At 47.5% G+C, this 23952-nt stretch overlaps 1 protein-coding gene across 6 annotated transcripts; it reads right to left on the reverse strand.

Annotated features, from left to right (window-relative positions):
- Positions 1–368: 368 nt before the first annotated feature.
- Positions 369–16646, reverse strand: ZNF202 (zinc finger protein 202). Of its 6 annotated transcripts, none has more exons than XM_042905645.1 (8): positions 16562–16646; positions 15119–15232; positions 6216–6722; positions 5288–5498; positions 4834–4922; positions 3772–3901; positions 3101–3220; positions 369–2570 (listed from the first exon to the last, which is right to left on the reverse strand). In XM_042905645.1, the coding sequence occupies exons 3-8, from the start codon at positions 6615–6617 to the stop codon at positions 1576–1578; spliced, it is 1947 nt and encodes a 648-aa protein (XP_042761579.1). In that variant the 5' UTR covers positions 6618–6722; positions 15119–15232; positions 16562–16646; the 3' UTR covers positions 369–1575. The 6 variants fall into 6 exon arrangements, with proteins under 6 accessions (XP_042761579.1, XP_042761580.1, XP_042761578.1 ...); XM_042905646.1 differs by lacking the exon at positions 16562–16646 and adding an exon at positions 15748–16023; XM_042905644.1 differs by lacking the exon at positions 15119–15232.
- Positions 16647–23952: the final 7306 nt, after the last annotated feature.

The following is a 23952-nucleotide window of genomic DNA, read 5'->3' on the forward strand; positions in this document are numbered from 1 at the left end:
ATTAAAACCAGACGGGTCAGGTGGAATACCATGACTGACCTAAACGAGAATGGCCTTGTTATGACACCCGTATTCTCTGTACGCACTGGCACATAACGGACTGAGAGACAGCTGAAGAAACCAGGCACAAAAGACAAATCGCCCTTCTCATGCTTTAATCCCATACCCTGTGCTCCATTTATGGAGGACGCTTATCCGGTCCTTGCCATTCCCACAAGCAGAGCAGGTGAGGTTCCTAATTATTCAGCCTCATCTCTGTGGAACCTTTATCAGGCAACAGAGATCCTACCATTAGGCCATGAGATACGACTATTTAGTTCTTAATCACATAAAAATGAAATCACAGAAAAAAAAGCAAACAACGCAAATACATGAAAGCCATTTACTCCTGGCAAATTCTTCAGGGTCCCAGGTGCTGGGGTTCATAATTTTCCCTGATATCAGAGAACCAAGGCAGGGATAGTAGGGGCTGGGTGTCAGAATAGTCTTGATGGCCTTAGGCAACGGCAACAGCTTTAAAAAAAACTTTTCTCCCCCCATAATTTGGTCTCAGATCTTCTTGTTTTCTTCATGTAAATGAAGTGACCCAGTCAACCATGATTCTAGAATTATTGTAATATCTATGTAAGCTGACAACTGTTCCAAAATCCCTTCACAAACCCACGCAGAGTGGGCAGGACGCGTGGGCCTGTACACGGCTGGGAATGTAAATGATTTCATGATTTCATTACGCTTTACTGAATCCCCCAGCACCCAACTGTTACACCTCACTTGTAGCAGAAGTGCTGGGGGCAAGACCGAGGCTGGTAGAACAGTAGGTAAGGCTGGGCATGAGAATCCTAACAGGAAAACACCCCACAGGGAAAGAGGCTTCTGACCAGGTCCTCCTTTCTAGCAGGGTCTGGCACCTGGCACCGTTTTGGCACTGGGGAAGGGAGCAGCCTGACAAGGTCCACGTGGAACAGCCTCAAGGCTTTCCCCCATCAGACACTCCTCCCCGCTCTCCCCAGGATCGAAGGAAAGTGCATGGTGAAGGAGTGAACCAGTGAGATATTTGAACGGTCATCCCGTGAGCGTGTGGCCAAGCCGTCAGGATGCAAATCTCCTGCCTTGAGTTCCGGGCTGTGTGCTTTTAAGAGTAGGGCCCAGTGAGGACACAATCCCAGAGGCTGGTCCCTTGCCAAACCTAAAGGGTTGTCCCGGGCAACTTCACACTTGAGGCTGTTAAGCAGTCTTTAGGATACGCAACAGCCTATTTTGGGTAAAACAGAATAGCCACGACCTCTTAAGTCTTCTAAATCTCCTACTTCATACCCATGAGGTAGAGGCAAGAGCCTCCAGTCAAGGAGAAGCCTCCACCCGGGTTGTACTTTGGGCAAAAGCTCTCCTCCAGGTGTAGAAGAAGGTTGACAGGTTCTGCCTGGGGGATTTCATTTAGCTGTGGGAAGAGGTGATGGAGGTCTGGGCAAGTCAGGGAGACTCCCTGGAAGAGGTCTCCCCGAGCTGACGAGAGGGCTTCTCCTAGCCCGTCCCCGGGGAAGGGCTGAACGCACATCTCCTCCCACGGGAACCGAGCTAGGAGGTCTTTTCTGAGTGGGTCCTCTGATGCCTGATTAAGTGATAGCCCCTGCTGAAGCTCTTTCCGCAGGTAGAGCACGTGAATGGTTTCTCGCCAGTGTGTGTTCTTTGATGCCGGACGAGGTGGTCCCTCCGACTGAAGCTTTTCCCACATTCGTTGCACCGGCAGGGCCTCACCGAGGCGTGTCCCCTGAGGTGCTTGGCGAACGCGGCGCTGTGGTTGAAGCACCGCCCGCACTCGCTACAGAGGTAGAGCTCCTCTGCCGCGTGCGTCTTCCGGTGCGCCAGGTACCGCCTGTGGTCACTGAAGTCCTCTCCACACTCTCCACACAGGTAGGGTTTGCCCCCAAGGTGGATTCTTTGGTGTGTCGTCAGCACGGATTTCTGGCTGAAGCTCTTCCCACAAATAGTACAGAAGAAGGGTTTTTCCCCCGTGTGTGTCCTCTGATGCCGGACAAGGTCCGAAGTCCAGCGGAAGTGTTTTCCGCAATCGTCACATCTAAAGGGTTTCTCAACGGGAGGAGTTCTCTCAGGCTGGACCAGAGGGGAGGTCTCATCCAAATTCTTCCGGTTTAGGGGAAATTTATAAGCAGTGCCCATTTTGTGAACCTTCTGGTGCCTGGCAAGATGTGAGCTCCGCGTGTAACTTTTCCCACACTCCATACACTTATATGGTTTCTCTCCCGTGTGAGTTCTCAGGTGTCTAACAAGGTGGGAGTTACAAGTGAAACTTTTTCCACATACAGGGCAGTCGTGGTGTCTCCCTAACAGGGGGCAGATAGGCATGCTTTCCCGAAGATTCGATAAACTATTGACTTGAGAAGTATTTGTACCAAAGCTTCTCTCGTTAGGTCTACTTGGATCATCCTCAAAGACTATTTCCCAGTCTGGAGTCTGGTGGATTTCTGGATCTCCCAAAATAGATCTGTGTATATCCTCCAAACTTACATCTTCTTGCTCAAGGTACTCTTCCTCGTCTTCACTCCTGTCTCCTGTAGAGAGGGTGAGAGGCGAAAAGGGGAAATTACAGAGGTTAACGATGCTTTCTACGCAATGGCGGGGTTTTTAAAGTCTTGGGAAGGCGAGACCGGATAGAGAGAAGCCCACATTTCACACCGTAGAGGCTGGGAGAGAAGGAAATGACCAGTCAGCTGAATTCTGTCATGTGCCAGGCACTTTCTGATAGATTATCTCGTGCTGTCAACAAGCCTTAGTATGGACAAAGATTATTATCCTCGTTTCAGAAACGTGAGGACCGAGAATTTAAGTGACCTGCTTAGTAAATGACGAGAGCTGCAGTTCCAAAGTTCCGTGTTTTTTTTTTTATCTTTCACCACGTTGCACGACATATCCCTCACACGAATGACGGGAGGGGAAAGAGGAGGGTGAGGACAGAATCTGGCATTCAGAGGCAGACGGGGGGAATGGCCAACAGGTTGGAAGAACCAATGGAGGGGGGCGCCCCAGAGGGGGAAGGGGACTGCCAGCTCTGCAGGGAGAGATTCCTTTTGTCGTTCCTCACCTGTGTAGGTAAAACTCAGGATTTCTGGCTCTTGAGGCTCTTGAGGCTCTGGGATATCTGGGACCAAAGGCTCTTCCTCTCTAACGTGGGAGATCTCATCTAGTCTGGGGATTGGAAACGCTGCTCAAGAGAGGGAAAGCGGGACATTACGATCGGTTCAGCGATGCCCTGCGCTAAGAGCAGACCTCTTCTGCTGGGTAGACTATAGAACAAGTGTACAGCCTGATCAGTGGGCCACAGCTGGTCTTTTAGCTTGAGCACCTCTCACCAAATCCTGCACATTTCTTGCCCTTCACCTGCAACTCAATAGTCGTACGACTGCTAATGCTCTCTCCTTCCCCGCATTCAAGTTAGCAGATCACCCTTCTACTGCTGGCTTCAAAACTCACACGCTGCCTCAAATAGACTAGAGCTGTCATGTTGTCATTTTATTTTCTTGTTACAAGTTTCCAACCACTTTCTAAGCCTCTTCTCCTCCCTTGAACTTGAAAGATACCATCTTCCTTAGCTAATCCTTCAATCTCATCGGTGGGGGAGGCGTAAGAGAAAAGTGATGCATCCGGTCTAGGGTCTAAGACCCACCCGGTCCCCCCGCACCCTCCTCCTTGTAATTTCCAACAGGGAAAGACTTCTGTGCTCAGAACCCTCTAGAAACACTTGAAATTCCTTACACAAAGAGACCACAATTCCACAGTCTTCCTCCAAGACATATTCTCCATAGAACTCTTTCTGTGTTGGATCCATATCGCTCCACTGGTCCTGGGAGAAGCACACAGCCACGTCCTTGAAAGTTACCAATCCCTGAAATGACACAGGCTTCAGTGAAAACGGGACGCTTCCTGGAGCCTCCTATTTCATTCCTGGGGTGAAGGTTATGCCAGGAGACAAAAGGGACTCTCGCGGGACTCTGGGCTCCCTTTCAGGAAATCCGTGTCACCCTCGGCTGCTGCTCCCCGACTTCCTACTTTTGCATGGGCCCTGCTCTGTGCCCTCCGGTCCCCCTGCTTTCTCTAAGGGCCAGCCTCTGCTCTTCTTCTGGAGCATATTGGTTAAAATACAGGAGAAGTCTTCAAAGTCGTCATTAACTCCCTATTTGAGGCTTTCGTGCCACCTACATTTCTGCAAGAATTCACCTTTTCTAGAAAGCTTTCCCTGACCTTCTCCGGGCACCCCTATCGTTCACACAGTCGACCCAGCACGCGCGGGACCCCTTCCTGCAGCTAGGCTATGATCTGCGACCACGGGTGAACGCTACGGCTTCTCTCCAGCCTCACAGCGTGGCCACGGTGACAGCTCCGCACAGGCCACGGCCTGACCGAATGCGGTCCCAGGAAGGGGATTCCACACAAGTTCAGAAATCATTTCTGCAGCACAGTGGCCGTTCTGACAAACGACTACCAAGTTTACTCCTGAGAAAACAAAAACAAGCCCTCAGTCAGCAACTCACTCAAGGTGTGCTGGAGTATTCCAAAATAATCGCATTCGGTTAGTCCCTCTCTCTGGGCGGCGGCAAATAAAGAGGCTCTGGAGCCTGACGGGCTGGCCGCGACAATTATGATTTATCTCGTCACATGCAGCTCCTCCCGCCGCAGACACGTCTAGAACCGAGAGCTTAAACTGACAAGGAGGAGAGCGGGAACGGGCGTCCTGCCTGACCTGAGGGTGCTGAGGTGTGAGCTAATGCCTGCTGCTTCTTCAAATTCTGTGTGGCACAGAGGGAAACGAGAGCACACCTGTGAGAGAGCAGTAAGAAAGGCAACCATCTCTGGGTTTCCAGGGCTCCTCTCTTCAGGAAGGTCTGGGCCCTGTGGCACTGGAACCTCTGAGAAGAAAAGGCGGCAGCGATCAGCAATAGGCAGCCCCCCCCCCCCCGCCCCCCTCCCAATAACTGGCAGGCAGCTCTCATCATCTCTGGTGGGAATCCAGAAACTGGCCTAAGGGCAGCTCGGGTCATCCCAATGCCGCCACCTGGAACGCCACTGGCAGGCCAAGAGAACCACCAAGAATACTGCCATTTCAGCTCGGCTCTGTTTCTGGGGGACTCCAACTAGTACGGTCTCCCCTCAATGCCCCGGATTCTGTGATTTATTCCCACGATGCTCTACCTAGCCTCCTCAGTAGAGGGGAAATAGCGCCCTTCCCGCACTCTGCCCGCCACAATGCCCCCTTTCTGCTGAGGCTTCCCACCGCTCTGCTGCAGGGGCTGAAATTCCAGTTCGTGGCACACGCTCGGCTCTTCCGGTGGCCCCAGGTCTGGGCTCTGCGTGGTCTCCTCGTGGGACTCCTCAGGAGTTGAGGTCTGCACAGCGTTCTGCAGCTCGTTAGGTGATTCGGGCTCTGCTCCTGGATGCACCGTCTCCTCTGACAGGACTTCCTGCCCATGAACATGGACAGTCACCTGGGAAGGATTCCAATTTCCAGTCAGCATGGAGTCCAGAGGAAAGTCTCAGTTGTCATCAGGGCTTATTTTAGGAGAAGCTGTCAACAGAAAAACTCCCAGAGGGTCCCAGAGGAGGAGGAGACGCTCCAGTCCCGCTGGGGCATGCAAGGGCTGTCGAAGGCTACCCTCACCAGGACAAAGCAGGGACATTTGGACGCTGCACCGCTTGCTCAGTTCCCTCAAGCCTGCCCTTGTCACCCAGGGCTCTGAGGTGCCCGTCCTTCCCATCCCCACCTCTCCCACCTGCAGCTTTCTTGCTGTTTGTTTCCCTCTCTTATTGTCCTGGGTAAGAGAGGGGGCCCCTGTGACCGAGCATCTAGGAGAACCTCTGAGGAAGTCACAAAATTGGCCTCCTCAGGAACTGGAGGTTTGACATTCACAGGAAGGAAAACCAAAGCCTTACGATCCTTGGGTGCTGAGGTCTCTAAGGTGGTCCCAAGGCAGGCATTTCAAAAACCAGAAAGTCACACTCACTCACTCACTCACACACACAAACACACAAACACACACGGCATACACACACTCTGCCCCATACAGATGCAGGTGCAACCCACAAGCAGAGCCAATTAATTTTAAAGGGTAAATTATGGGGGCCCTGTATGCCCTGCCCCCAAATCCATCCTTCCAGCAAAAGTCCCCCTCCACATCACACAGATCAGGACTCCCCCTCCTCACCCACCGCCTTGGTCTCCTGGGTTGTTTCTGCAAACCCTCCACCAGCGTCACGGCCTCCTCGCCACTCTCTGGCCGCTGGCCCCGCACCCAGCTCTGTAGTTCTCCGGGCAGGACGGTAAGGAACTGTTCCAGCACAAGCAGCTCTAAGATCTGCTCCTTCGTCCGCCTTTCCGGCCTCAGCCACTGATGACAAAGTTCTCGCAGCCGAATGAGAGCTTCTCGAGGGCTTGCTGCCTCCTGGTAGCGGAAGCGCCGGAAGTTCTGGTGTGAGGTCTCAAGCACAGGGTCATCTCTCTGTAAGACAGACTCTGGCCTACAGGTGAAATCATCTTCCAATTTCACCATCAGGATTCCCTCTTCTTCCCAAAGATCCTGGTCCTCTGGTTCCAAGGCTGTAGCCATTGTTCGGCTCTGGGGGTGGGGAGGGGTCTCACACCATCTAGAGCTCACAGTGTCATTACCCCCCAGTCTCAGCCTGGGCACCTCAAGGAGTTTCTCCCAAGGGACCTGGGGCAGAGAAGGAGAGACAGACAACCATATAAGCATGAGATCACACACAGGGACAACGCTTCTGAGTTCAACCATAACCCTGCACGCACCACACCTCCTCAAACTATTAAATCCCCTGCCCCTCGTCTTCACAGCCATCAGCCCTAAATAGATTTGGTTGAAATAAGATGATCTATGCCTGAAGGTATGTTCTCTTACCCCTTTTCCCAGGCCAGGCTCACACCCCACAGAGAAATAGAAAAAAAGGCATCTCTACTTCATGAAACCCGTGAGCCGTCGAGGACAAAGGACACGGTTAATCACCTGCTGGAACAGGTATACTGCCCACCATCCGTGTTACACACACGTTTACGTACGCACCAGGATGTATAGTCTGAGAAGAGACACCTCAGCCAGGCTAAAACAGATGGGGAGGCCTTTATGAAGGATCATTTTGCACGGACTCACTTGGTATTAATGCCGCTGAACAGTGGGGGGACTCTCGGCGACTAGAGGGGCAGACCGCATGAGGCAACAGCAAGGAAAGCCACTTGCCCAGTGGCTGGCACAGAGGCACTCCCAAAAGCAACCTTCCCCTTATCAAGGCGTCTTCATGGAAGACCTCCAGACCCAGGTGTTCAAAACTGAATTTGTCACGCGTGCTCCCAAATCTACCTCTCCTGCCGGGATCCTGTCTCGGCTGCGATCGTCACTTCTTAAGGTAAACACTCAACTTTGTGACCTTTGGACTCCACTCTGACCCTTCCCCATTGCTTACAGCTCATTAAACCAGTTCTCCCTCTTAAGCCTCTTAGATCTATTTCCTCCTCCTCTTTCCCACAGACTGCTTTGGTTTGGGCCCTCCGCTCTCCCCTGGACTCCCGCCAGAACTCCCCAACTGGGATCCCTGCAGTGCTGGACCAGGAGTAAAGTGCAGCGTAATTATGGTGGAGCTTTTTGCAAGACAAGTATCACACCATCACTCTTCTGGATACTTCGATTTAGTCGACTGAGGCAACCGTTATCTTTAGAAACGGCACACGAAGTTCTGATGTGCCTCGCGGCCGAGAAAACATCTAGGGTGTGTAAGGTAAGGAACGAGGGCCCTGGCGTCAGACTGCCAGGGTTTAAATCCGGGCTCTACCGTTTCCCAGGGGTGAGGCCACCGTTCAGTTCCTACGTTCCTTCTGCCTGTTTCCATTCACGGCTCGGAGGGAAGAATGGCATCCATCCGACAGCACGACGACGAGGGTTAAACGTATCCCAAGCTGTGAAGGGCTTGGATGAGCGGAGGCACCCCAATGTTAACTATTATCTTTCTAAATTGTAGTCCCAACCGCACTGCTCACATTTGAAAACACTTCTGTCGGGTAGATCAGCTCTACAATCCTTGGCACGGCACGTGAAGCTCTTCACCGCCGGCCCTCGGCTGGTTTTTCAAGCCTCCTATCCTACCCTTTTCTGTGTCTCACGGACTGAAAAGGGTGCACCGCTCATCTCCTGAAAGGGGGGGGGTCTCTTCAGGCCACCATGTCTGCAGGAAGGCTGCTCCCCTAGGGCTGCAGGGGGCGCTCCCCTCCTCCTCATTCCCGTGATTCACACTTTGGGTACTTACCGGTTCTTGTCTGCACTGCTCCAACCGCCTCCGGATTGGTTACCTTCAAGTTAGCACTGACGGGCTCTCAAGAGTGACTGGCACTCTTGACAAACCTGGTCCCGTCCCCTCCCTATTTAAAATCTTTAGTCATTCTTCCTTGCCTTGTAAGTGACAGACAGACTTCTAAGTATTACGTATCAGGCTGACTTTCATCTTGTTATTCCTTCTGCCCTCCTCACACAGACACACACTTTGTACGTGCGTGGGAAGCACCAAAAGCCCTCTGCGCTTTGGCTTGAGAACATGTTCCTTGCGATTCTTTACCCTTCATTGGGTTAAACCGCTTGGGAGACAGCTCATGCTTCGTGCGTTCTGAGAGGTTTCCTTTGATCCCATTCCCCCTACCCTGAAAACAGGTGGAAACCACTGTGCTTCTACAGCAACCTGGGCACAGCTCTAACACGCCGGCGGTGGTATCATACAGCCAGTGTCTGTCCTCCCGATGTCACGCCTTGAAGTCAGGGACTGTTCTCCATCAGTCTCCAACACACGTAACGAAGCGCTCAGTAAGTGCATTTAAAGAAATAAACCTCCACCTCACAAACTTTTTGTCCTTTTTGTCAGGAAGAGTCCACCTTCCCCTCCACTTTCTTATTCATCAATTTCGCTAATCCCACCTTCTAAATGCCTTTCAAATTCATCCATCTTCCCTCCGCTGTCACTCCCCTGGTTGAGCCATTCTGAGCCACTGAAAAAAGTATTAACAGGACCTTCTGAACATGACCCTCTCCTACACCACACTGGCACTTAACACGCACTTGTTAAGCAATGAACAACTTGCTTCAAGTTTTACCAGTGTTCCTGGTCCTGCCCCCTCCAGACCACTCTCCACATGCAACCTGAGGGATTCTTCATTTTCTAGTCTTTTTGGGCTTCATTACAAGTCTCAGCGAACAATCCACTGTTAACAGCTGGGTCTAATGTCATGCTGCCCATTAAATGGAGTTTCATTTCAATTACATTACTTATTATCTCAGGCTCAAATAGCTTTTCATTCATTTGTGCTTTTACTTCACGTCCATGATCTTCAAACATCCACTACAGATTTTCATAGCCTGTTCTAGGCAGGCCCATAATTTCTACATCTTTACGTGGTAATTTTCCTACCAATTGAATCAGTCTACCTCATGGTGGTCGGTTCTCTACGGGGCTTGTAGTTTTTTAAAATTCTATGCCCCTCTTCAGTAAGATTATTTTCTTTGGGAGTCCTGAGAGAAGATGGAATTGATGGTCTTTGGCTTAACGAAGGGATCTCTATTATCTTCAGAGTCCAAGAATCCACGCCCAGGGAGGCAGACTAGGAAGCTCTCCTTGTTTCCACGTGGCACTAGCTACAACAGATTGTCTATGGATTCTACCAAGTCTGCATGGAAAGCAGCATTCCTGCTCTCACAGGGCGGTACTCTCCACCAAGAAAAAGGAACGGAACAGCGCCACATAAAACCTGTCTTTAAATGCTCTTCAGAAATCAGGAATTGATGTTTCCATTGCTTGTTTTGGATTTACTTTGGCAGCTTAGAAATCGATGAAGGCAAACGGATCGGTAACAGCGGGATGAAGGAAGAGAAGTCAAGGGGCAAGGGATGGGAAGGAATGGGAGGCAGGCGGTGCTGTGGAAAGATGCGCGTCCCAGCCCCACATGGTCAAGTGACTGGAGCAGCTCTGAGGGCTTCGTGAGATGACACACACAACAGCCCTCGTAAAGGGGAGAGCCTGCTGCAGGAACTGCTTTCCTAACTCCCAGGATTAGCTGAACTCTGGGAGCTTATGAACTAAAATGTGCTGTGCAAATGTCAAGTGTCCTTATCACAAACAGAAAATGGACACTATTTTATCTATTTTATTCTGCAGTTCGTAGGATATGCTACACTGCCCAGTCGGCCTTGCAGTTTATTGCCCTTGCTTTTCTAATACCTTCCCTCAAAGTCTGTCCTTGGAAGGGCTCCGCGACGACCTATAAAAAGCGAACAGGACTATATAGACAGAAGCCAGACCAGGAAGAGCAAAGCTTGGTTCCTGAAGGCTCTGAAACAATGTCTGCAGAAGAGCTTCACAAGCCTAGGGCTGGGCAGGCTCCATGACATAGTCTCTTGACTAGAACCCATAGTTTCTAGGGTATAGGGAGTGGGACTGGGGAGATGTGGAAAAGGAAAGCGCTCTCTCCAATCTTTGGTACAATACCTATGTCCCTTATCTAAATGAGTCACATGCCACTGAAGGCTTTAACTCCATTCTACTGACAACAGAAAACGGTAGGCAATGAAGGGACATCTGGTTCCCTACCTTACAATGTTACTGCTTCAGGAGATCTTTCTGGACCCTAAATGACAAGGCTTGTGGTCATATAGTATCTACTTAATAGAGAAATACTCATTTATCGGCAAATAGTCTTCAGAAGTAGTGATCAGAGAGGTTCAAATGATCGCATTTAGCAGACCCCTATTTCCCCTCCTGTTGCCATTCTTATTTTTTACCCTAATGCTGGCCTATAACCTGGAAAACTGGTTATGTCTACTCTCTGGGCCGAGCCAGACCATGCCACTGCTCCTATTGTTCTAGAATAGAAATCAACTAATAACATTTGTTAACTGCCCTGTGCTAATGCTGTATTCTTGTTTAAAACTAAAGATTATCTAGTATGATCCTTCTACTGAAAAGATGATCTTTTATTGCCAATTGTCCCATATACAATTATCCGTGCTTTCCATATAAGGGTTCGAGACTCTGGAGCCCTGGGTTTGGATCCCTCTCCTCACTTACTGGCCATGTGATACTCCCTAAGTCTTGGTCTCAATTTCAAAATGTGGCTAATACTATCTACTTTACATGGTTGTTTTAAGGAGTAAATGAAGTTACATATAGAATCACTTCAGCACAGAGCCCAGGACAGAGTAAATGTTCAATATATTTTGTTCTCTTTCCTTCAAATTGCTTTAAATCATTTTGTGAAGAAGGCAAGATTTAAACGTTGAACAAGCAAACAGTCCTTTATTTCATAATTCCAAAAAAATTTTTAAATGCACAGGAAAAATCTTGGTCTGTTTACCATTATATCAAAAGTAAGGTGTTATAGGGGCGCCTGGGTGGCTCAGTCGGTTAAGCGTCCGACTTCAGCTTGGCTCATGATCTCATGGTTCAGGGGTTCGAGCCCTGCGTCGGGCTCTGTGCTGACAGCTGAGCCCGGAGCCTGCTTCAGATTGTGTTGTCTCCCTCTCTCTCTGCCCCTTCCCCACTTGCGCTGTCTCTCTCTCCAAAATAAACGAACAAAAAAAATAAATAAATAAAAAGTAAAGTATTATAAGGAGTCCTTGTTTTGAAAGACTTACAAGCTAAGATTAAATAAAATCCTTGGAACACAGATGGGATGGAAACTCAAAGACAGGTTCTCAGTGCTTCTACTTACCAATGTCACAGTCCTGTCTCCTCCCTGTAACTGGGAGGAGGCAATTTGGGGCAAGCCCAGTTAATACACCTACTAAGTTCCTTGAAAATTTAACCCAGAAGGCCAAAGTAATGAAAGGGAACGCATTCATGGACTTTTGGCCTTCTAATGCATCGTGAGCAATATGCTTCAAACCACGTTTAAAAACGATTTCTTTTTAAATATTTTTGCCATTTAGGGGTGCCTGGGTGGCTCAGTTGGCTAAGTGCCCGACTTTGGCTCAGGTCATGATCTCACGGTTTGTGGGTTTGAGCCCCGCATCGGGCTCTGTGCTGACAGCTCAGAGCCTGGAGCCTGCTTCAGATTCTGTGTCTCCCTATCTCTGCCCCTCCCCTGCTTGTGTTCCATTTCTCTCGCTCTCAAAAATAAACATTAAAAATTTTTAATATTTTTGCCATTTAAATATTTCTTTCCTTCAGCATAATATATCTGAGTAGCAAGGAGAGAAGTGGCTCAAAGCTTACTGCAATGGGTTTCAAAGATACAGCATGAGTCGGAGTGAAGGAGAAGATAGGAAGAAACAAAGCCAAACAAGTCAGTGGCAGTGGGTGGTACAGGGAAACCAGTGGAAGCTAAGATGTGAACATCTTCTGCCCTGAAATTCTACACACCTTGTGGTTAGTTAGGATCAAGGTACAGAGTGGGTAGAAACATGTCATCGAGAGTCGATGGATGTAAACACAAATAATGTAAAATATAGCTATAAATACCATAGCAATTCACTTTATTTTTAATGAAAATGTTTCCTACAGGCCCAGGGGCAGTGTTGGGCCGCTGGCTGCTCTGTCTTTGGAGGTGGGTGATCTGTGTTCCACCTCCTCAAGATGCGTCATCCTGAAAATGGGAATGATTCTCCACCTAAGGGCAGAGAGCTGGGTCATCTTTTGAGAAACCATCATGCTTCCTGATGGTGACAGAGGGGCTTGGAGAAGAACGAGGATATACGGCTTCTTTATTGAATATGTGGGCCATAGAGTATTAGCCTAAGATGGTGAAAGGGATTTATTCAAGAGTTAAGATGGGCTAGAGGCCAAAAACAGATTTTAAGAGTCCACAATTGAGGAGCTGGCCATCATGACAGTGGTGAGCCTCCACCATGAAGCTAAGCTTTTATATTTAAATTTTTCTTAATGTTTATTTATTTTTGACAGAGAGAGAGAGAGAGAGAGAGAGAGACAGGGCATAAGTGGGAGAGGGGTGGAGAGAGAGGGAGACACAGAATTCAAAGCAGGCTCCAGGCTCCAAGCTGTCAGCACAGGGCCAGACGCGGGGCTCGAACTCACGGACTGCAAGATCATGACCTGAGCCGAAGTCAGACGATCAACTGACTGAGCCACCCAGGCACCCCGAGGCTTTTTAACCTTAAGGGTTACCTAGAGGTGGTTAGTGGCTTTAATAATGCAGGTCAATCTATATGCTTCGGTTTAAAACAGAACATCACGAGGGCGCCTGGGTGGCTCAGTCAGTTAAGCATCTGACTCTTGGTTTTGGCTCAGGTCACGATCTCCGTTTTGTGGGTTCAAGCCCCACAGGCTCTGTACTAACAGTGCAGTGCCTGCTTGGGATTCTCTCTCTCTACCCCTCCCCCCGTCTCTGCCTCTCTCAAAAATAAATAAATAAATAAATAAATAAATAAATAAATAAATAAATCTAAAAATAAAAAAATCACAAACTAATCTGAAGTGGGAAAAGGGCAGTCATCATACCTGACACCCACCCTGATGAGGGGGGGGCAGCCAGGGTTAAACTAGCTATATCCAATTCATTCCTATAATAAACATGGTCAATGCCCATCACACAGGCAGTGAGAGGAACCATTATTTAATGAAAAATAACAGGATAATATATTTTATAAATAGGGCTTTTGGCCTGAGGAGTAAATATGGGTAATTCAGAACAGTCAATTCAAAAATCATGTATTATGCTTTTAGTTTTGTAACTGATACTCTGTCAAAAGACCCTTTGCTTTGTATCTAGAGGACTTCCTTCTGGCATTGCCCAAGGCTCCCTTGCTTATGACGAGATGGTGAAAGATGGGACCCACGCCTGCCAGACCAGAGGAACTGGAGGAGTAGCAGGCTTCCACCGCAGATTAAATCAAAGTAGAAGGTCCAAAGTAGAAGGAATCCCAGAATGGCATTCTTGCTGTGGACACAGTTTAGTGTCTTTACCTCCCCGCTGTGAGCCCTGTCCCAGAGGGCAAGGACCTCTTTATTCCTTTTTATATTCCAAGTGCCTAACACTTTGTCAAAGGCTTGGTAGAAAAGGTACTCAATAAACAGCTGCTGAATTTTATTAAGCTATTTCTCTTACTCCAACATGGATACAGATGCACTAAAATTCAGAATCAACGGGTGCCGGGGCTTCTGAGTAATAAACCACTCATAGGGACAGTTACAGGAATTTGGCATTGACATTAATCCCAATCTCCTGGGCGAATCAGGTGGCATAGCCATATACTGCTTTACTATGTGGCACAGGACTAGTGGAGAGAAACCTCTTCAAAGGGAAAAGAGAGTAGGGGATGGGGTTATCCATTCTCCAAGTATCTACTGAGCATCAATGGTGCATCCCACACAACTCAAGGTGCAGGCAGAGAAAGACGAGAAAAACACTGGCTCTGACCTTAAAGAATTTAATAAGTAGTTAAGGTATAGCAGGACTTCAGCGCACTAGCGACTCACAGCAAAAACCTAAATATGGATACAAGCTATATGGAAGCTCCTAACAAGAGAATTAAGAAAATCAAGGGAAAAACTCATCAATATTTCATCTTCCAGTTGGCATAAGATAACTAGCATTTGGAGGGTTTTTTTTTTTTTTAAGCTCACATTCTCAATTTTAAAAACGAAAGAACTCAGTGGTTAAGTTATCCACACAAGATCATATTACTAGCTTCTAGTGCAGAAGGTAAACACACAGGTCTTTTGATCGCCCAAACCACTGCACCGCTTATGTGAAGATTGGCCAAGGGCAGCGGTGCTCAGTTTGAGAAACCCAAACCAGCAGCACAAACACCTAAAAACTTGTCCGAACTGTGCAAATTTTCAAGCCCTGGCCCCGCCCTATGATCAGAAACTGTGGGGGCCATCTGTTCAACAGACCCTCCCTTCAGGTGCTTAAGACGCCTGATAGGTTTGAGAGCCGGTACCTAAGGCAAAGGAAGTAAAGCTGAGGTTCAAGCAGAAAGGATCCAACTTTTCCAGTGCTGGCCAAATTTAAAGGAGGGTTTGCAAAAGCCAAAAGAGCCTAGGACTGTTGTTTTCTGCCTGTGCCAAATTAACTGGGAAAAAATGTTGTAAACCTGTAACTTACCTCATCTGTACCGCTTGTAACACCCAAGAGTCCCTCACATCATGTAAACCTTGCTGTGCCCTTGAAATGACTGTCTACTGCAAAATAGTGCTTAAGAGTGCAAAAGGGGTATAGCTGGAGGGAGGAGAAAGGGGGGGAAAGATGATGAATCCCAGGTATCTGGTCCAAAGAGGAAATATCCCCTTCCTCCCTCTGACGCTAGAAGAGTCCCAGCAGAAAGTTACCCAAAACAAATGGCCCCAAACCCTAAACCCTAACTGCTTGGCTGACACATACTTCCCACCAACATGCCTCCCGGTGCCTTCCTCACAGCCTTTCTGAAGTGGCTTTCTGGATCAAGGCCCATGGGGCAACTTGGGAGAGAAGGTGGGGGGAGAAGGAGGACTCCACTAGCTTTCTGTGGCTCCTGAGTAAGGCTGCCCTGAGTGTCACCTGCCAAGTGTGGACAGAGAAAGAGTAACAGTTCTAACCCTAACTTCCAAGGGAGAGCCTGGATGTGGCAGTGCTCTCCAGGACCCAGGTGGTCAAAAAACCGCTAAGGTTAGGAGCCTACCCATGACAGACAAGGAAATCAAAGCGCCTGGGACACAAGAATATCTAACGCCCAGAAAAACAAAAATTCGCCTTACACCTGAGAGGGCGGATCCATGGCATACAAACTAACAAACTTTTGGTCAAACCGGACAAGCAGCAGAGGCCTATGTACTCCTGCGGAGGGTAACGGTGGTGTTCAGAAGTGTCAAAACTGGCTGTTAGGGGTTGGGGGCAGGGAAGTTGCAAGTGGAGACAGAAGCTACTAGCTTGAGGGGAAGCTTGGGGTCGGTCACAGTGGGGGCTGAAAAGCCACAAGCCAGACGATGTCCAAGGGTGATAAGATCATGGGTGAGAGTGTGTGTGTGTGTGTGTGTGTGTGTGTGTGTGTGTGTATGTGTGTATGTGGGGGGGGGGGGGGGGGGGGTTGGTGGTGGAAAGAGATGGGGCTTGCCCGGGCCAGGAGCCTGCCGGGGGGTGCTGTGGGGGGGCCTCTAACAATCTGAAAGACTGGGTGAGAAAAAGCTACGGGAACTAAAGGGGCCTAGACCACTCCTCCCTCGGTTCCGGGGGGCCAGTTGGCGCGGAAGCAATGGGAGGTACGAACTAACTGCGTTTCTGCAGGCCTCAGGAGGGGGCGGAGGGCGGTGGCTGCACCGAAAGAAGCCCAAAGCGCCATCCGCGTCCCCGGAGGTTCTCGCTCCTGCCACCAGGAGCCCCGGGGACCACTACGCCTCTGCCCCCTCACTATACTGCCGCCGCCCCTTCTCCAGGACAGTGCGATTTCCCCAGACTCTGGGGGGGGGGGGCGGGGGGCGGGGTCTCCGACCTCTCCCTCTCTTCCCCGCCCTGCCCAGCCCGGCTCAGCGCGATCGGGCCCGGCCCGGCCCGGCCCAGCCCCTCAGCACTCACGGCTCCGACTGCTCCGGCGGCTCCTCCCCTGCCCCGGCTTCTCCCCCACCCACTCCCGGCCGAAGCAGCGCCGCCGGATCCGAGCCGCGCGGGGCCTGGCGGGTCGGAACACGTGGGGCCTTTGCGCCCGGAACCGGAAGCTGCGCTTGGCCCCGCCTCCTCGCGGCTGGAGCCCTTCTAGGCGCCGGGAGGTTTGGTGTCTCTGTGGGCGCCGCGCAGGAAGAGACCCAGAGAGTCGCGGGGGAAAGCCTGGGGCCGGACCCCTTCTGCCCGCGCGCCCCGCTCCTGCGGCCCGCAGCCCTCGGTTTGCACACACGCAGGCTTTTCTCTGTTTTTGATCTTTGCTTTGATTTTGGCGTCTATGCGTCTACTCGTTTTTCTTGATTGTCCGCGAAGCACGGTTGCTAACAGCAGTTTTGAGTTTGGCTCCTGCGCTGGCCACCATTTGTAGGGCCTCTAGCGAACCCTTCCAACCTCTCCGAAGCTCAGGGTCCATCTAAAATGGGTGTAACCATTCCCTTGCTCCGAGAGCGAAGGGAAATATTGCACGTGAACTCTTTGGAACGCAGCAGAAGCTTGCTGAGAATAGTTGTGGCATCCTGTTCTTTTCTGGTTTCCTTGGACACGTCTTTGTGTTTCTTTAAGACTGACTTCCCCGATCTCCTTTGCTCAGGTTGTCTCTGTCAGTGACGTTTCTGCCTGCATCTATTTTCCTTTTTACTATCTGTCCCTTTAGCCCCCAAGTCACCACTCTCCATGTGCCACGGGAGATCCTTCTCTCTCCCTACTATGTCTTACACATTGCGTTTCATGGGACACGGCGCTGGGATCAGTCTACCGTGTTTGAACCCAAAGTATTCATTACCTGTGGTGGAGGGACAGGAATGTACAATTCATGAAGGCCTACTGTGTGCCACGTGTTTTCAGTCTATATTTCATTTAATATTTTTAAGTATTAATATTCAGGTCATAAATGATACATAAATGTTTTTCTAACCATTTCAAACATTGCAGATAAAGCTAATGACCTTTTACTAATCCTGGCCTCCTCATCTCTCTCACCAAATCTTTATTCTTATGCATTTACATTCCAGACTTTTTTCTGTGCTTTTACATACAATACACATACGTATTCATAGAAATCACATAATATTATTTTGTTCGCATATGCATATATGTGTGGACTCATGTTGGATTCCTCAATTTGCTATTTTCTCCTAGTATTGGGCCTGTTCATAGCACATACAGATATCCTTTATTCCTTCTGCTTTTTGCATAACATCCTTTAGTGTGAATAGCCATTTGCCTATGGATAATATATGTTGTTTATAATTGCTGCTGTCATAAACAATGCCGTAATAAACATCTTGGTGCATATATGCAAATGTTACTTGGGGACAGAGAAAAAGTATTGCTGGGTCATAGGTTGTATGTATTCAATTGATACTACCAAATTAACTTCCCAGAGACTATATCAGTTTGTAATCTTAACAGCCATATATAAGAATAGTTTCCCCCTATGTCCATGCCACTGCTTGCTAAACTTGCAAAATGGGTAAGAAGTGATGTCTCATTGTTTTACCTTTCCTTTCCGTGATTAAGAATGAAGATGAACATTCTTTGTACGTTTATTGGTGATTTGTAGTCTTCCTCTGAGTTTGCCTGTTTCGCAGATGGATTTTTTTCTTATCGTTAGATGTTACATATTCTTGATACTAATCATTTAATATATGCTCCAGGCTCTGAGCTGTCAGCACAGAGCCTGACACGCGGCTCAAACTGTTCAGTCTGGTCCTTCCTTCATCAGTGACTTATTTAGTGAGGAATTAAGATTGCAGGGCACTGTGATAGGTGTATGGAATATAATGGGCAACAAAAATGTTGTAATATCTGTCTTCATGGAGCTGACTTTCATGTGGTATGTGTGTTTGGGAGGAAAGAAACAGAGTTTTAAATAACTTACTTATGATTGTGAGACTTTCTACCAAGGAGAGGTACGGCATGTTATGAGAGCTTGTAACTAACTGGAGGTCCTCATCCTGATGGTGGTGCTGGGAGAGAAGCAGTCAGGGGAGGCCTTCTGGAGTAGTACCGTTTGAGCAGAATTCTGAAGGATGAGGGGGCAGGCTGAGATTGGGGATGGGAGTGAGAAGTGGGATGAGCAAGAAAGAATGTTTTTTTTTGTTTTTTTTTTTCAACGTTTTTTATTTATTTTTTTGGGACAGAGAGAGACAGAGCATGAACGGGGGAGGGGCAGAGAGAGAGGGAGACACACAGAATCAGAAACAGGCTCCAGGCTCCGAGCCATCAGCCCAGAGCCTGACGCGGGGCTCAAACTCACGGACCGCGAGATCGTGACCTGGCTGAAGTCGGACGCTTAACCAACTGCGCCACCCAGGTGCCCCAAGAGAGAATGTTTGAAGTAACGGGAAATAGGGTGTATGCAAGGGTCCCGAGGTGGGAAAGAGCTTGGGGAAGAGCTTGGAGAAATTGAAAGAAAGATAGTGTGTCTAGGGCCAGAGAACAATAGAGAAATGTGTAAGATGGACCTAATATTGTGAACAGGGATCAGATCTGATGGGCCAAAGGTCATTCACCTTATGTGAAAACCTCACATGCAAACTCTGTGTTTAATGTAAACTTGGGGCTGAATTTTCCAGCAAGAAAGCCTCCATAGTATATTGTCTCTTATATATTTAGTCTTATGGACTAACGTAAGCATTGCCTGCTATAGTTAATGGGAAGCCACTGAAGGATTTTAATTAAGTGACGTGATTAGATATACATTTTTATAAAATCCTTTCGGCCTCTGATGAGAATGAAGGGGTCCAAGACTGGATGTGGAAAGGTGATTTACAGAGTTATTATTATAGGTCAAGTGCTTGGACTAAAGCCATAATGTGGAGATGGGGGCATTCGGTTATTATTTCTTTTCTTTTTCTTTTTTTTTTAAACAATATCTGATGAAGGGTAAAGAACTAATTCTTAGGAAAATGGTTGTTTCTGCACTTGGAAGAGAGAGACCATTTTCCAAAAATCAAAGAAATGGTAGGAGTAGTTAGTAGAGTGGGCTCATCTGAGAGTGTGCGTAGCTCTACTCTTTGAATTGTTCGGGCCAAGCCTAGCTGAATACCAGGTACAGAAATTGGATAGTTCTGGAAGGGTTATGTGTAAATGGGACTTTTATAATTGGAGTCATTTAAACTTGCAAGGAGAATATGTGGTTTAAAGCGGTGGTGAGCCACTTGGTCAGGAGCTAGATACTTAGGTAAATACATGATTATCTCCAATTCTTTGTGTTATTGTACTTCAGCTTTTCTTGTATGGGAGTTTTAAAATTTTGGGGCGCCTGGGTGGCTCAGTCGGTTGGGCGGCCGACTTCGGCTCAGGTCACGATCTCACAATCCGTGAGTTCGAGCCCCGCGTCGGGCTCTGTGCTGACGGCTCAGAGCCTGGAGCCCATTTCAGATTCTATGTCTCCCTCTCTCTCTGCCCCTCCCCTGTTCATGCTCTGTCTCTCTCTGTCTCAAAAATAAATAAACGTTAAAAAAAAATAAAATTTTACATCTAAGTAGGTTGGTCACTTATGAATGTAATGGAATTATAACAGCCTGATAAAAACATAAATGACATTAGATGCACTTTAACAGAGATAGTGGGAAATCTTTCGTCTAAGGCACATTGAAAAAAAGTGGTCTGTAGCTGGGTAAGCTTTGGAAAGGCATGTCTTCCTCGTGGGGGTTTCTACTGCATGTGAAAATCGTTAGAACTGGAAAAGTAAGGCTGAATTTATTACTTGACAGGTAAGGGAGAGCTGTATTGCTCAAAAGTGACTTTGGTCTTTCTGAGTTAAAAGGGAAGGGCTACATTGGGTAAGGAACAGAAGTTTTGCCCAGATAAAGCAGGATCGTGAGGCCATTTGATTGGTTAAGGAGAGGATTGTAAAGTCTCCTTTTAAAGTGGTCATTGCTCTGGTTTACATCAGTAAACAGTGGGCACAGTTTTTAGTAAAACCGAGATGATCTAACAGTCAGTTTTAAAAATTTTTTTTTTTTTTCAACGTTTTTTATTTATTTTTTTGGGACAGAGAGAGACAGAGCATGAACAGGGGAGGGGCAGAGAGAGAGGGAGACACAGAATCAGAAACAGGCTCCAGGCTCCGAGCCATCAGCCCAGAGCCTGACGCGGGGCTCGAACTCACGGACCGCGAGATCGTGACCTGGCTGAAGTCGGACGCTTAACCGACTGCGCCACCCAGGCGCCCCTAACAGTCAGTTTTATATGCATAAGCTTGGGAGTTAGAATTTTTTTTTCAACATAGTGTTAAAAATTCTGAGAAATTGAGTGGTAAAGGAAACTGCTCAACCTTGTCTAACTCTGTATCTCCCCCAGTTTGAATACTTGAGCCCTGCTTTTAATAACGAATGTATTATGGAACGCATCATGGAAACAACTGCTTAAATTAAGTGTGTACGTTTTCGGGAACAAATGAACTCAAGGGCTCATTGTCAAGGATTTGGCTCAGATGTATGCATGAGCTCAACCTTGTCATTAGAGTTACCAGCAGTAGAAAAATAATTAATACCCAGGGATCTGAGTAAGAGGTTGTTTATGATATTGTTTGGATGAATTCTTGTGTAATTTCTTATTCTGTTGGAGAAAGCTGGGGTATGTATATTTGGGGAAGAGATTTGGGCTCTAGAGCCTTAAGAAACAAGGGACAATGTGAAGGTCAAGTTCTGGCATGTTGTCTTTGTGGCCGTGGCTCCTTTTCCTCAGAACAACACTCCAGCTGCTGCAGGCAATAGACATACACAACACACTCCTTGGGGGCTTTGGTGGGACCATGTTGGTGAAGATCTAAGGCAGGGCTGCCTAGAAGTCTCGTAGCTCATTTCATTCTTGATGTTCAGGTTGTTGGAGCTTCTTTGTTGGATAGGCTTCTCCAACTCTTGGTATTTCCAATTCCTAGAACTGATTTTCTGGCAGACTACAAAAAATGGTTTTTTTCAACAGAATCAGTACCTGGCACATCGCTTAGTACATGATACCAATACATCCATAGAACGTGATAATCATGCGTGAATAAATGGTGTCTATTTTGCATTTCCTGAATTGGAGCCAGGTGGCACTCTCACACTTGTTCTTGTCTCCTTTATAGGATCTGTCTAGGGGCACCTGGATGGCTCAGTCCGTTAAGCCTCCGACTTCAGCTCAGGTCATGAACCGAGTTCAAGCCCCACATCGGGCTCTGTGCTGACAGCTCAGAGCCTGGGGCCTGCTTCAGATTCTGTGTCTCCCTCTTGCTCTGCCCCTCCCCTGTTTGTGTTGTCTCTCTCCCTCAAGAATAAATAAACATTAAAAAGATTTTTTTTTTAAAAGGAATCTGGGTTTTGGGGAGCCTGGGTGGCTCAGTCGGATAGACTCTGGATTTTGGCTCGGGTCACGATCTCACCGTTCGTGGGTTCAAGCCCCGAGTCAGGGTCTGTGCTGACAGCTCAGACCCTGGAGCCTATTTCAGATTCTGTGTCTCCCTCTCTCTCTGCCCCTCCCCCACTCGTGCCCTGTCTCTAACTCTCTCATAAATAAACGCTAAAAAATTAAAAAAAAAAAAAAATTGTCAAGGTGTTTTATGTTACCCTCTGTCTGGCCGTCACGCAGGTAACTCTTAAAGCAATAGGCCAGACCCAGGAAAACTAATATTTGTGCAACTTAAAAGCAGTTTTTTAAACAGGTTTTAAAGTAATAACATGAGCCCTGCGTCTCAGTTCCCCTAGATCTAGGTTACCTAGAGCCATACCTAAGCCAATGAAAGTCTGGAGTTCTTCCTGAAATTTCTACATATTCTGGGGCCATTGCTGTGAGCTTGTCTATGGGCTGTCTCTAATTCAAACCACATCATTCCAGACAAGAAACTCAATTCTTCCTTACACATACAGCACACCCATACACCGGTGCGTGTGACATACACATCCCGTTTTATAATACATTAGCTAACGTAGAAGACTTTACTGAAGGTTGAAGGGGAAAACAGTTTAACAGCACAGAAATGTGGCCTCAGATTGAGTATAAGCATCTCCATCTTTCAAATGTTCTGTAGGCTCCTCAACTGTGGAGAATTTCCACTGGCTTCTTCCCACAGACTTTTCAGCTACGTTCATCTTTCTGCCTCATTTCTCCTCTCTTTACTTTCTGTGCCATTTTCCTCTCTGAGGAGCATTTAGTCATTACCCGGATTTTCTCACTCAGGGCCATTTAAACCATTCTTTTGACGATAGGGCTCTTGATAATATTCGTCCTTAGGATCTCTCTCTTCGCCTTCAAATGACCAATTTCACCTGCCCAGCCCCAAGACAGCTCCTCTGTAAGATAAAATCAGATCAGGCAGTTGAGATAATAGCATTTTCACCTCATTACACTTTATTTTGCTTTGCAATTTTCAATTCAGTACTAAAAGGAATGTGCAATAATCCTTGTTTTTAAAAATCACACTTTAATGGGCTTTTAATGATAGTCTTTCTTTGCTGTCGGAAGAGAAGCATCTGTGACACTCATTATTATGAACTGTGACTTACCTGCGCCGTCATTCTATAAAAAACTTTTCTGTCAAATGTCTTGCCCAAGAAAATGGTTAAAACAATTATAGGTGTATCATTTACCTTGAGGACCTTCTGTGAAAACCTCACATGCAAACTCTGTATTTAATGGAACCTTGGGGCTGAATTTTCCAGCAGGAAAGCCTTCATAGTATATTGTCTCTCAGACTTCTTTTGGTTTCCTAGGCACTCGGCCTACTCCTACTGAAGCATAGGAACTGACCTAATCTAAAGTGAAATTTTCATATCATGCCCTCAAGTTTTGGTATTATCTAGGAATAAACACCCTTAGGTGTATGTAAACATTTGTATTATATCAAAATGAAAGTCCCCTTTTTGAGACATTGTCAAACAAAACCGTGGTTTATTTGAAACATTTTTGAAAGACCATTACAATTGATTAGGAGACTACGTGAGACTTCGACTATGAAGAAGATAAGTACTGAGAATGCTTCATGCCTTTGACAAGGAGATGAGGCGAAGGGAGTTACTGTAAACAAAGAGGGAGACGGGATTCCTTACATTTTTTTAAAAAGTTACTGACACTTGTCCTTGACTTCTGTGGTTTCTACTTTCAGCTTACAATTGAGAAAGTCCTTAGTGGCACTTCATGCATCAGAAGGTATTCTGGGATTTCCTTGTTGGAGAATTCGGTCCCTTCTTTTGAAGAAGGACTCGTGGTTCATTTATATGGAACAAATTCTTACACGGAAGGTTTACCATCATAGTTTGCTTTCACATCCTCATCTTCTCCACAGTCCTCTTTCACATTTAATTTTTGTATTTGCCTTAAGT

The sequence above is a fragment of the Panthera leo genome, chromosome D1 (genome assembly GCF_018350215.1).
Source record: "Panthera leo isolate Ple1 chromosome D1, P.leo_Ple1_pat1.1, whole genome shotgun sequence".
NCBI classification, from domain to species: domain Eukaryota; kingdom Metazoa; phylum Chordata; class Mammalia; order Carnivora; family Felidae; genus Panthera; species Panthera leo.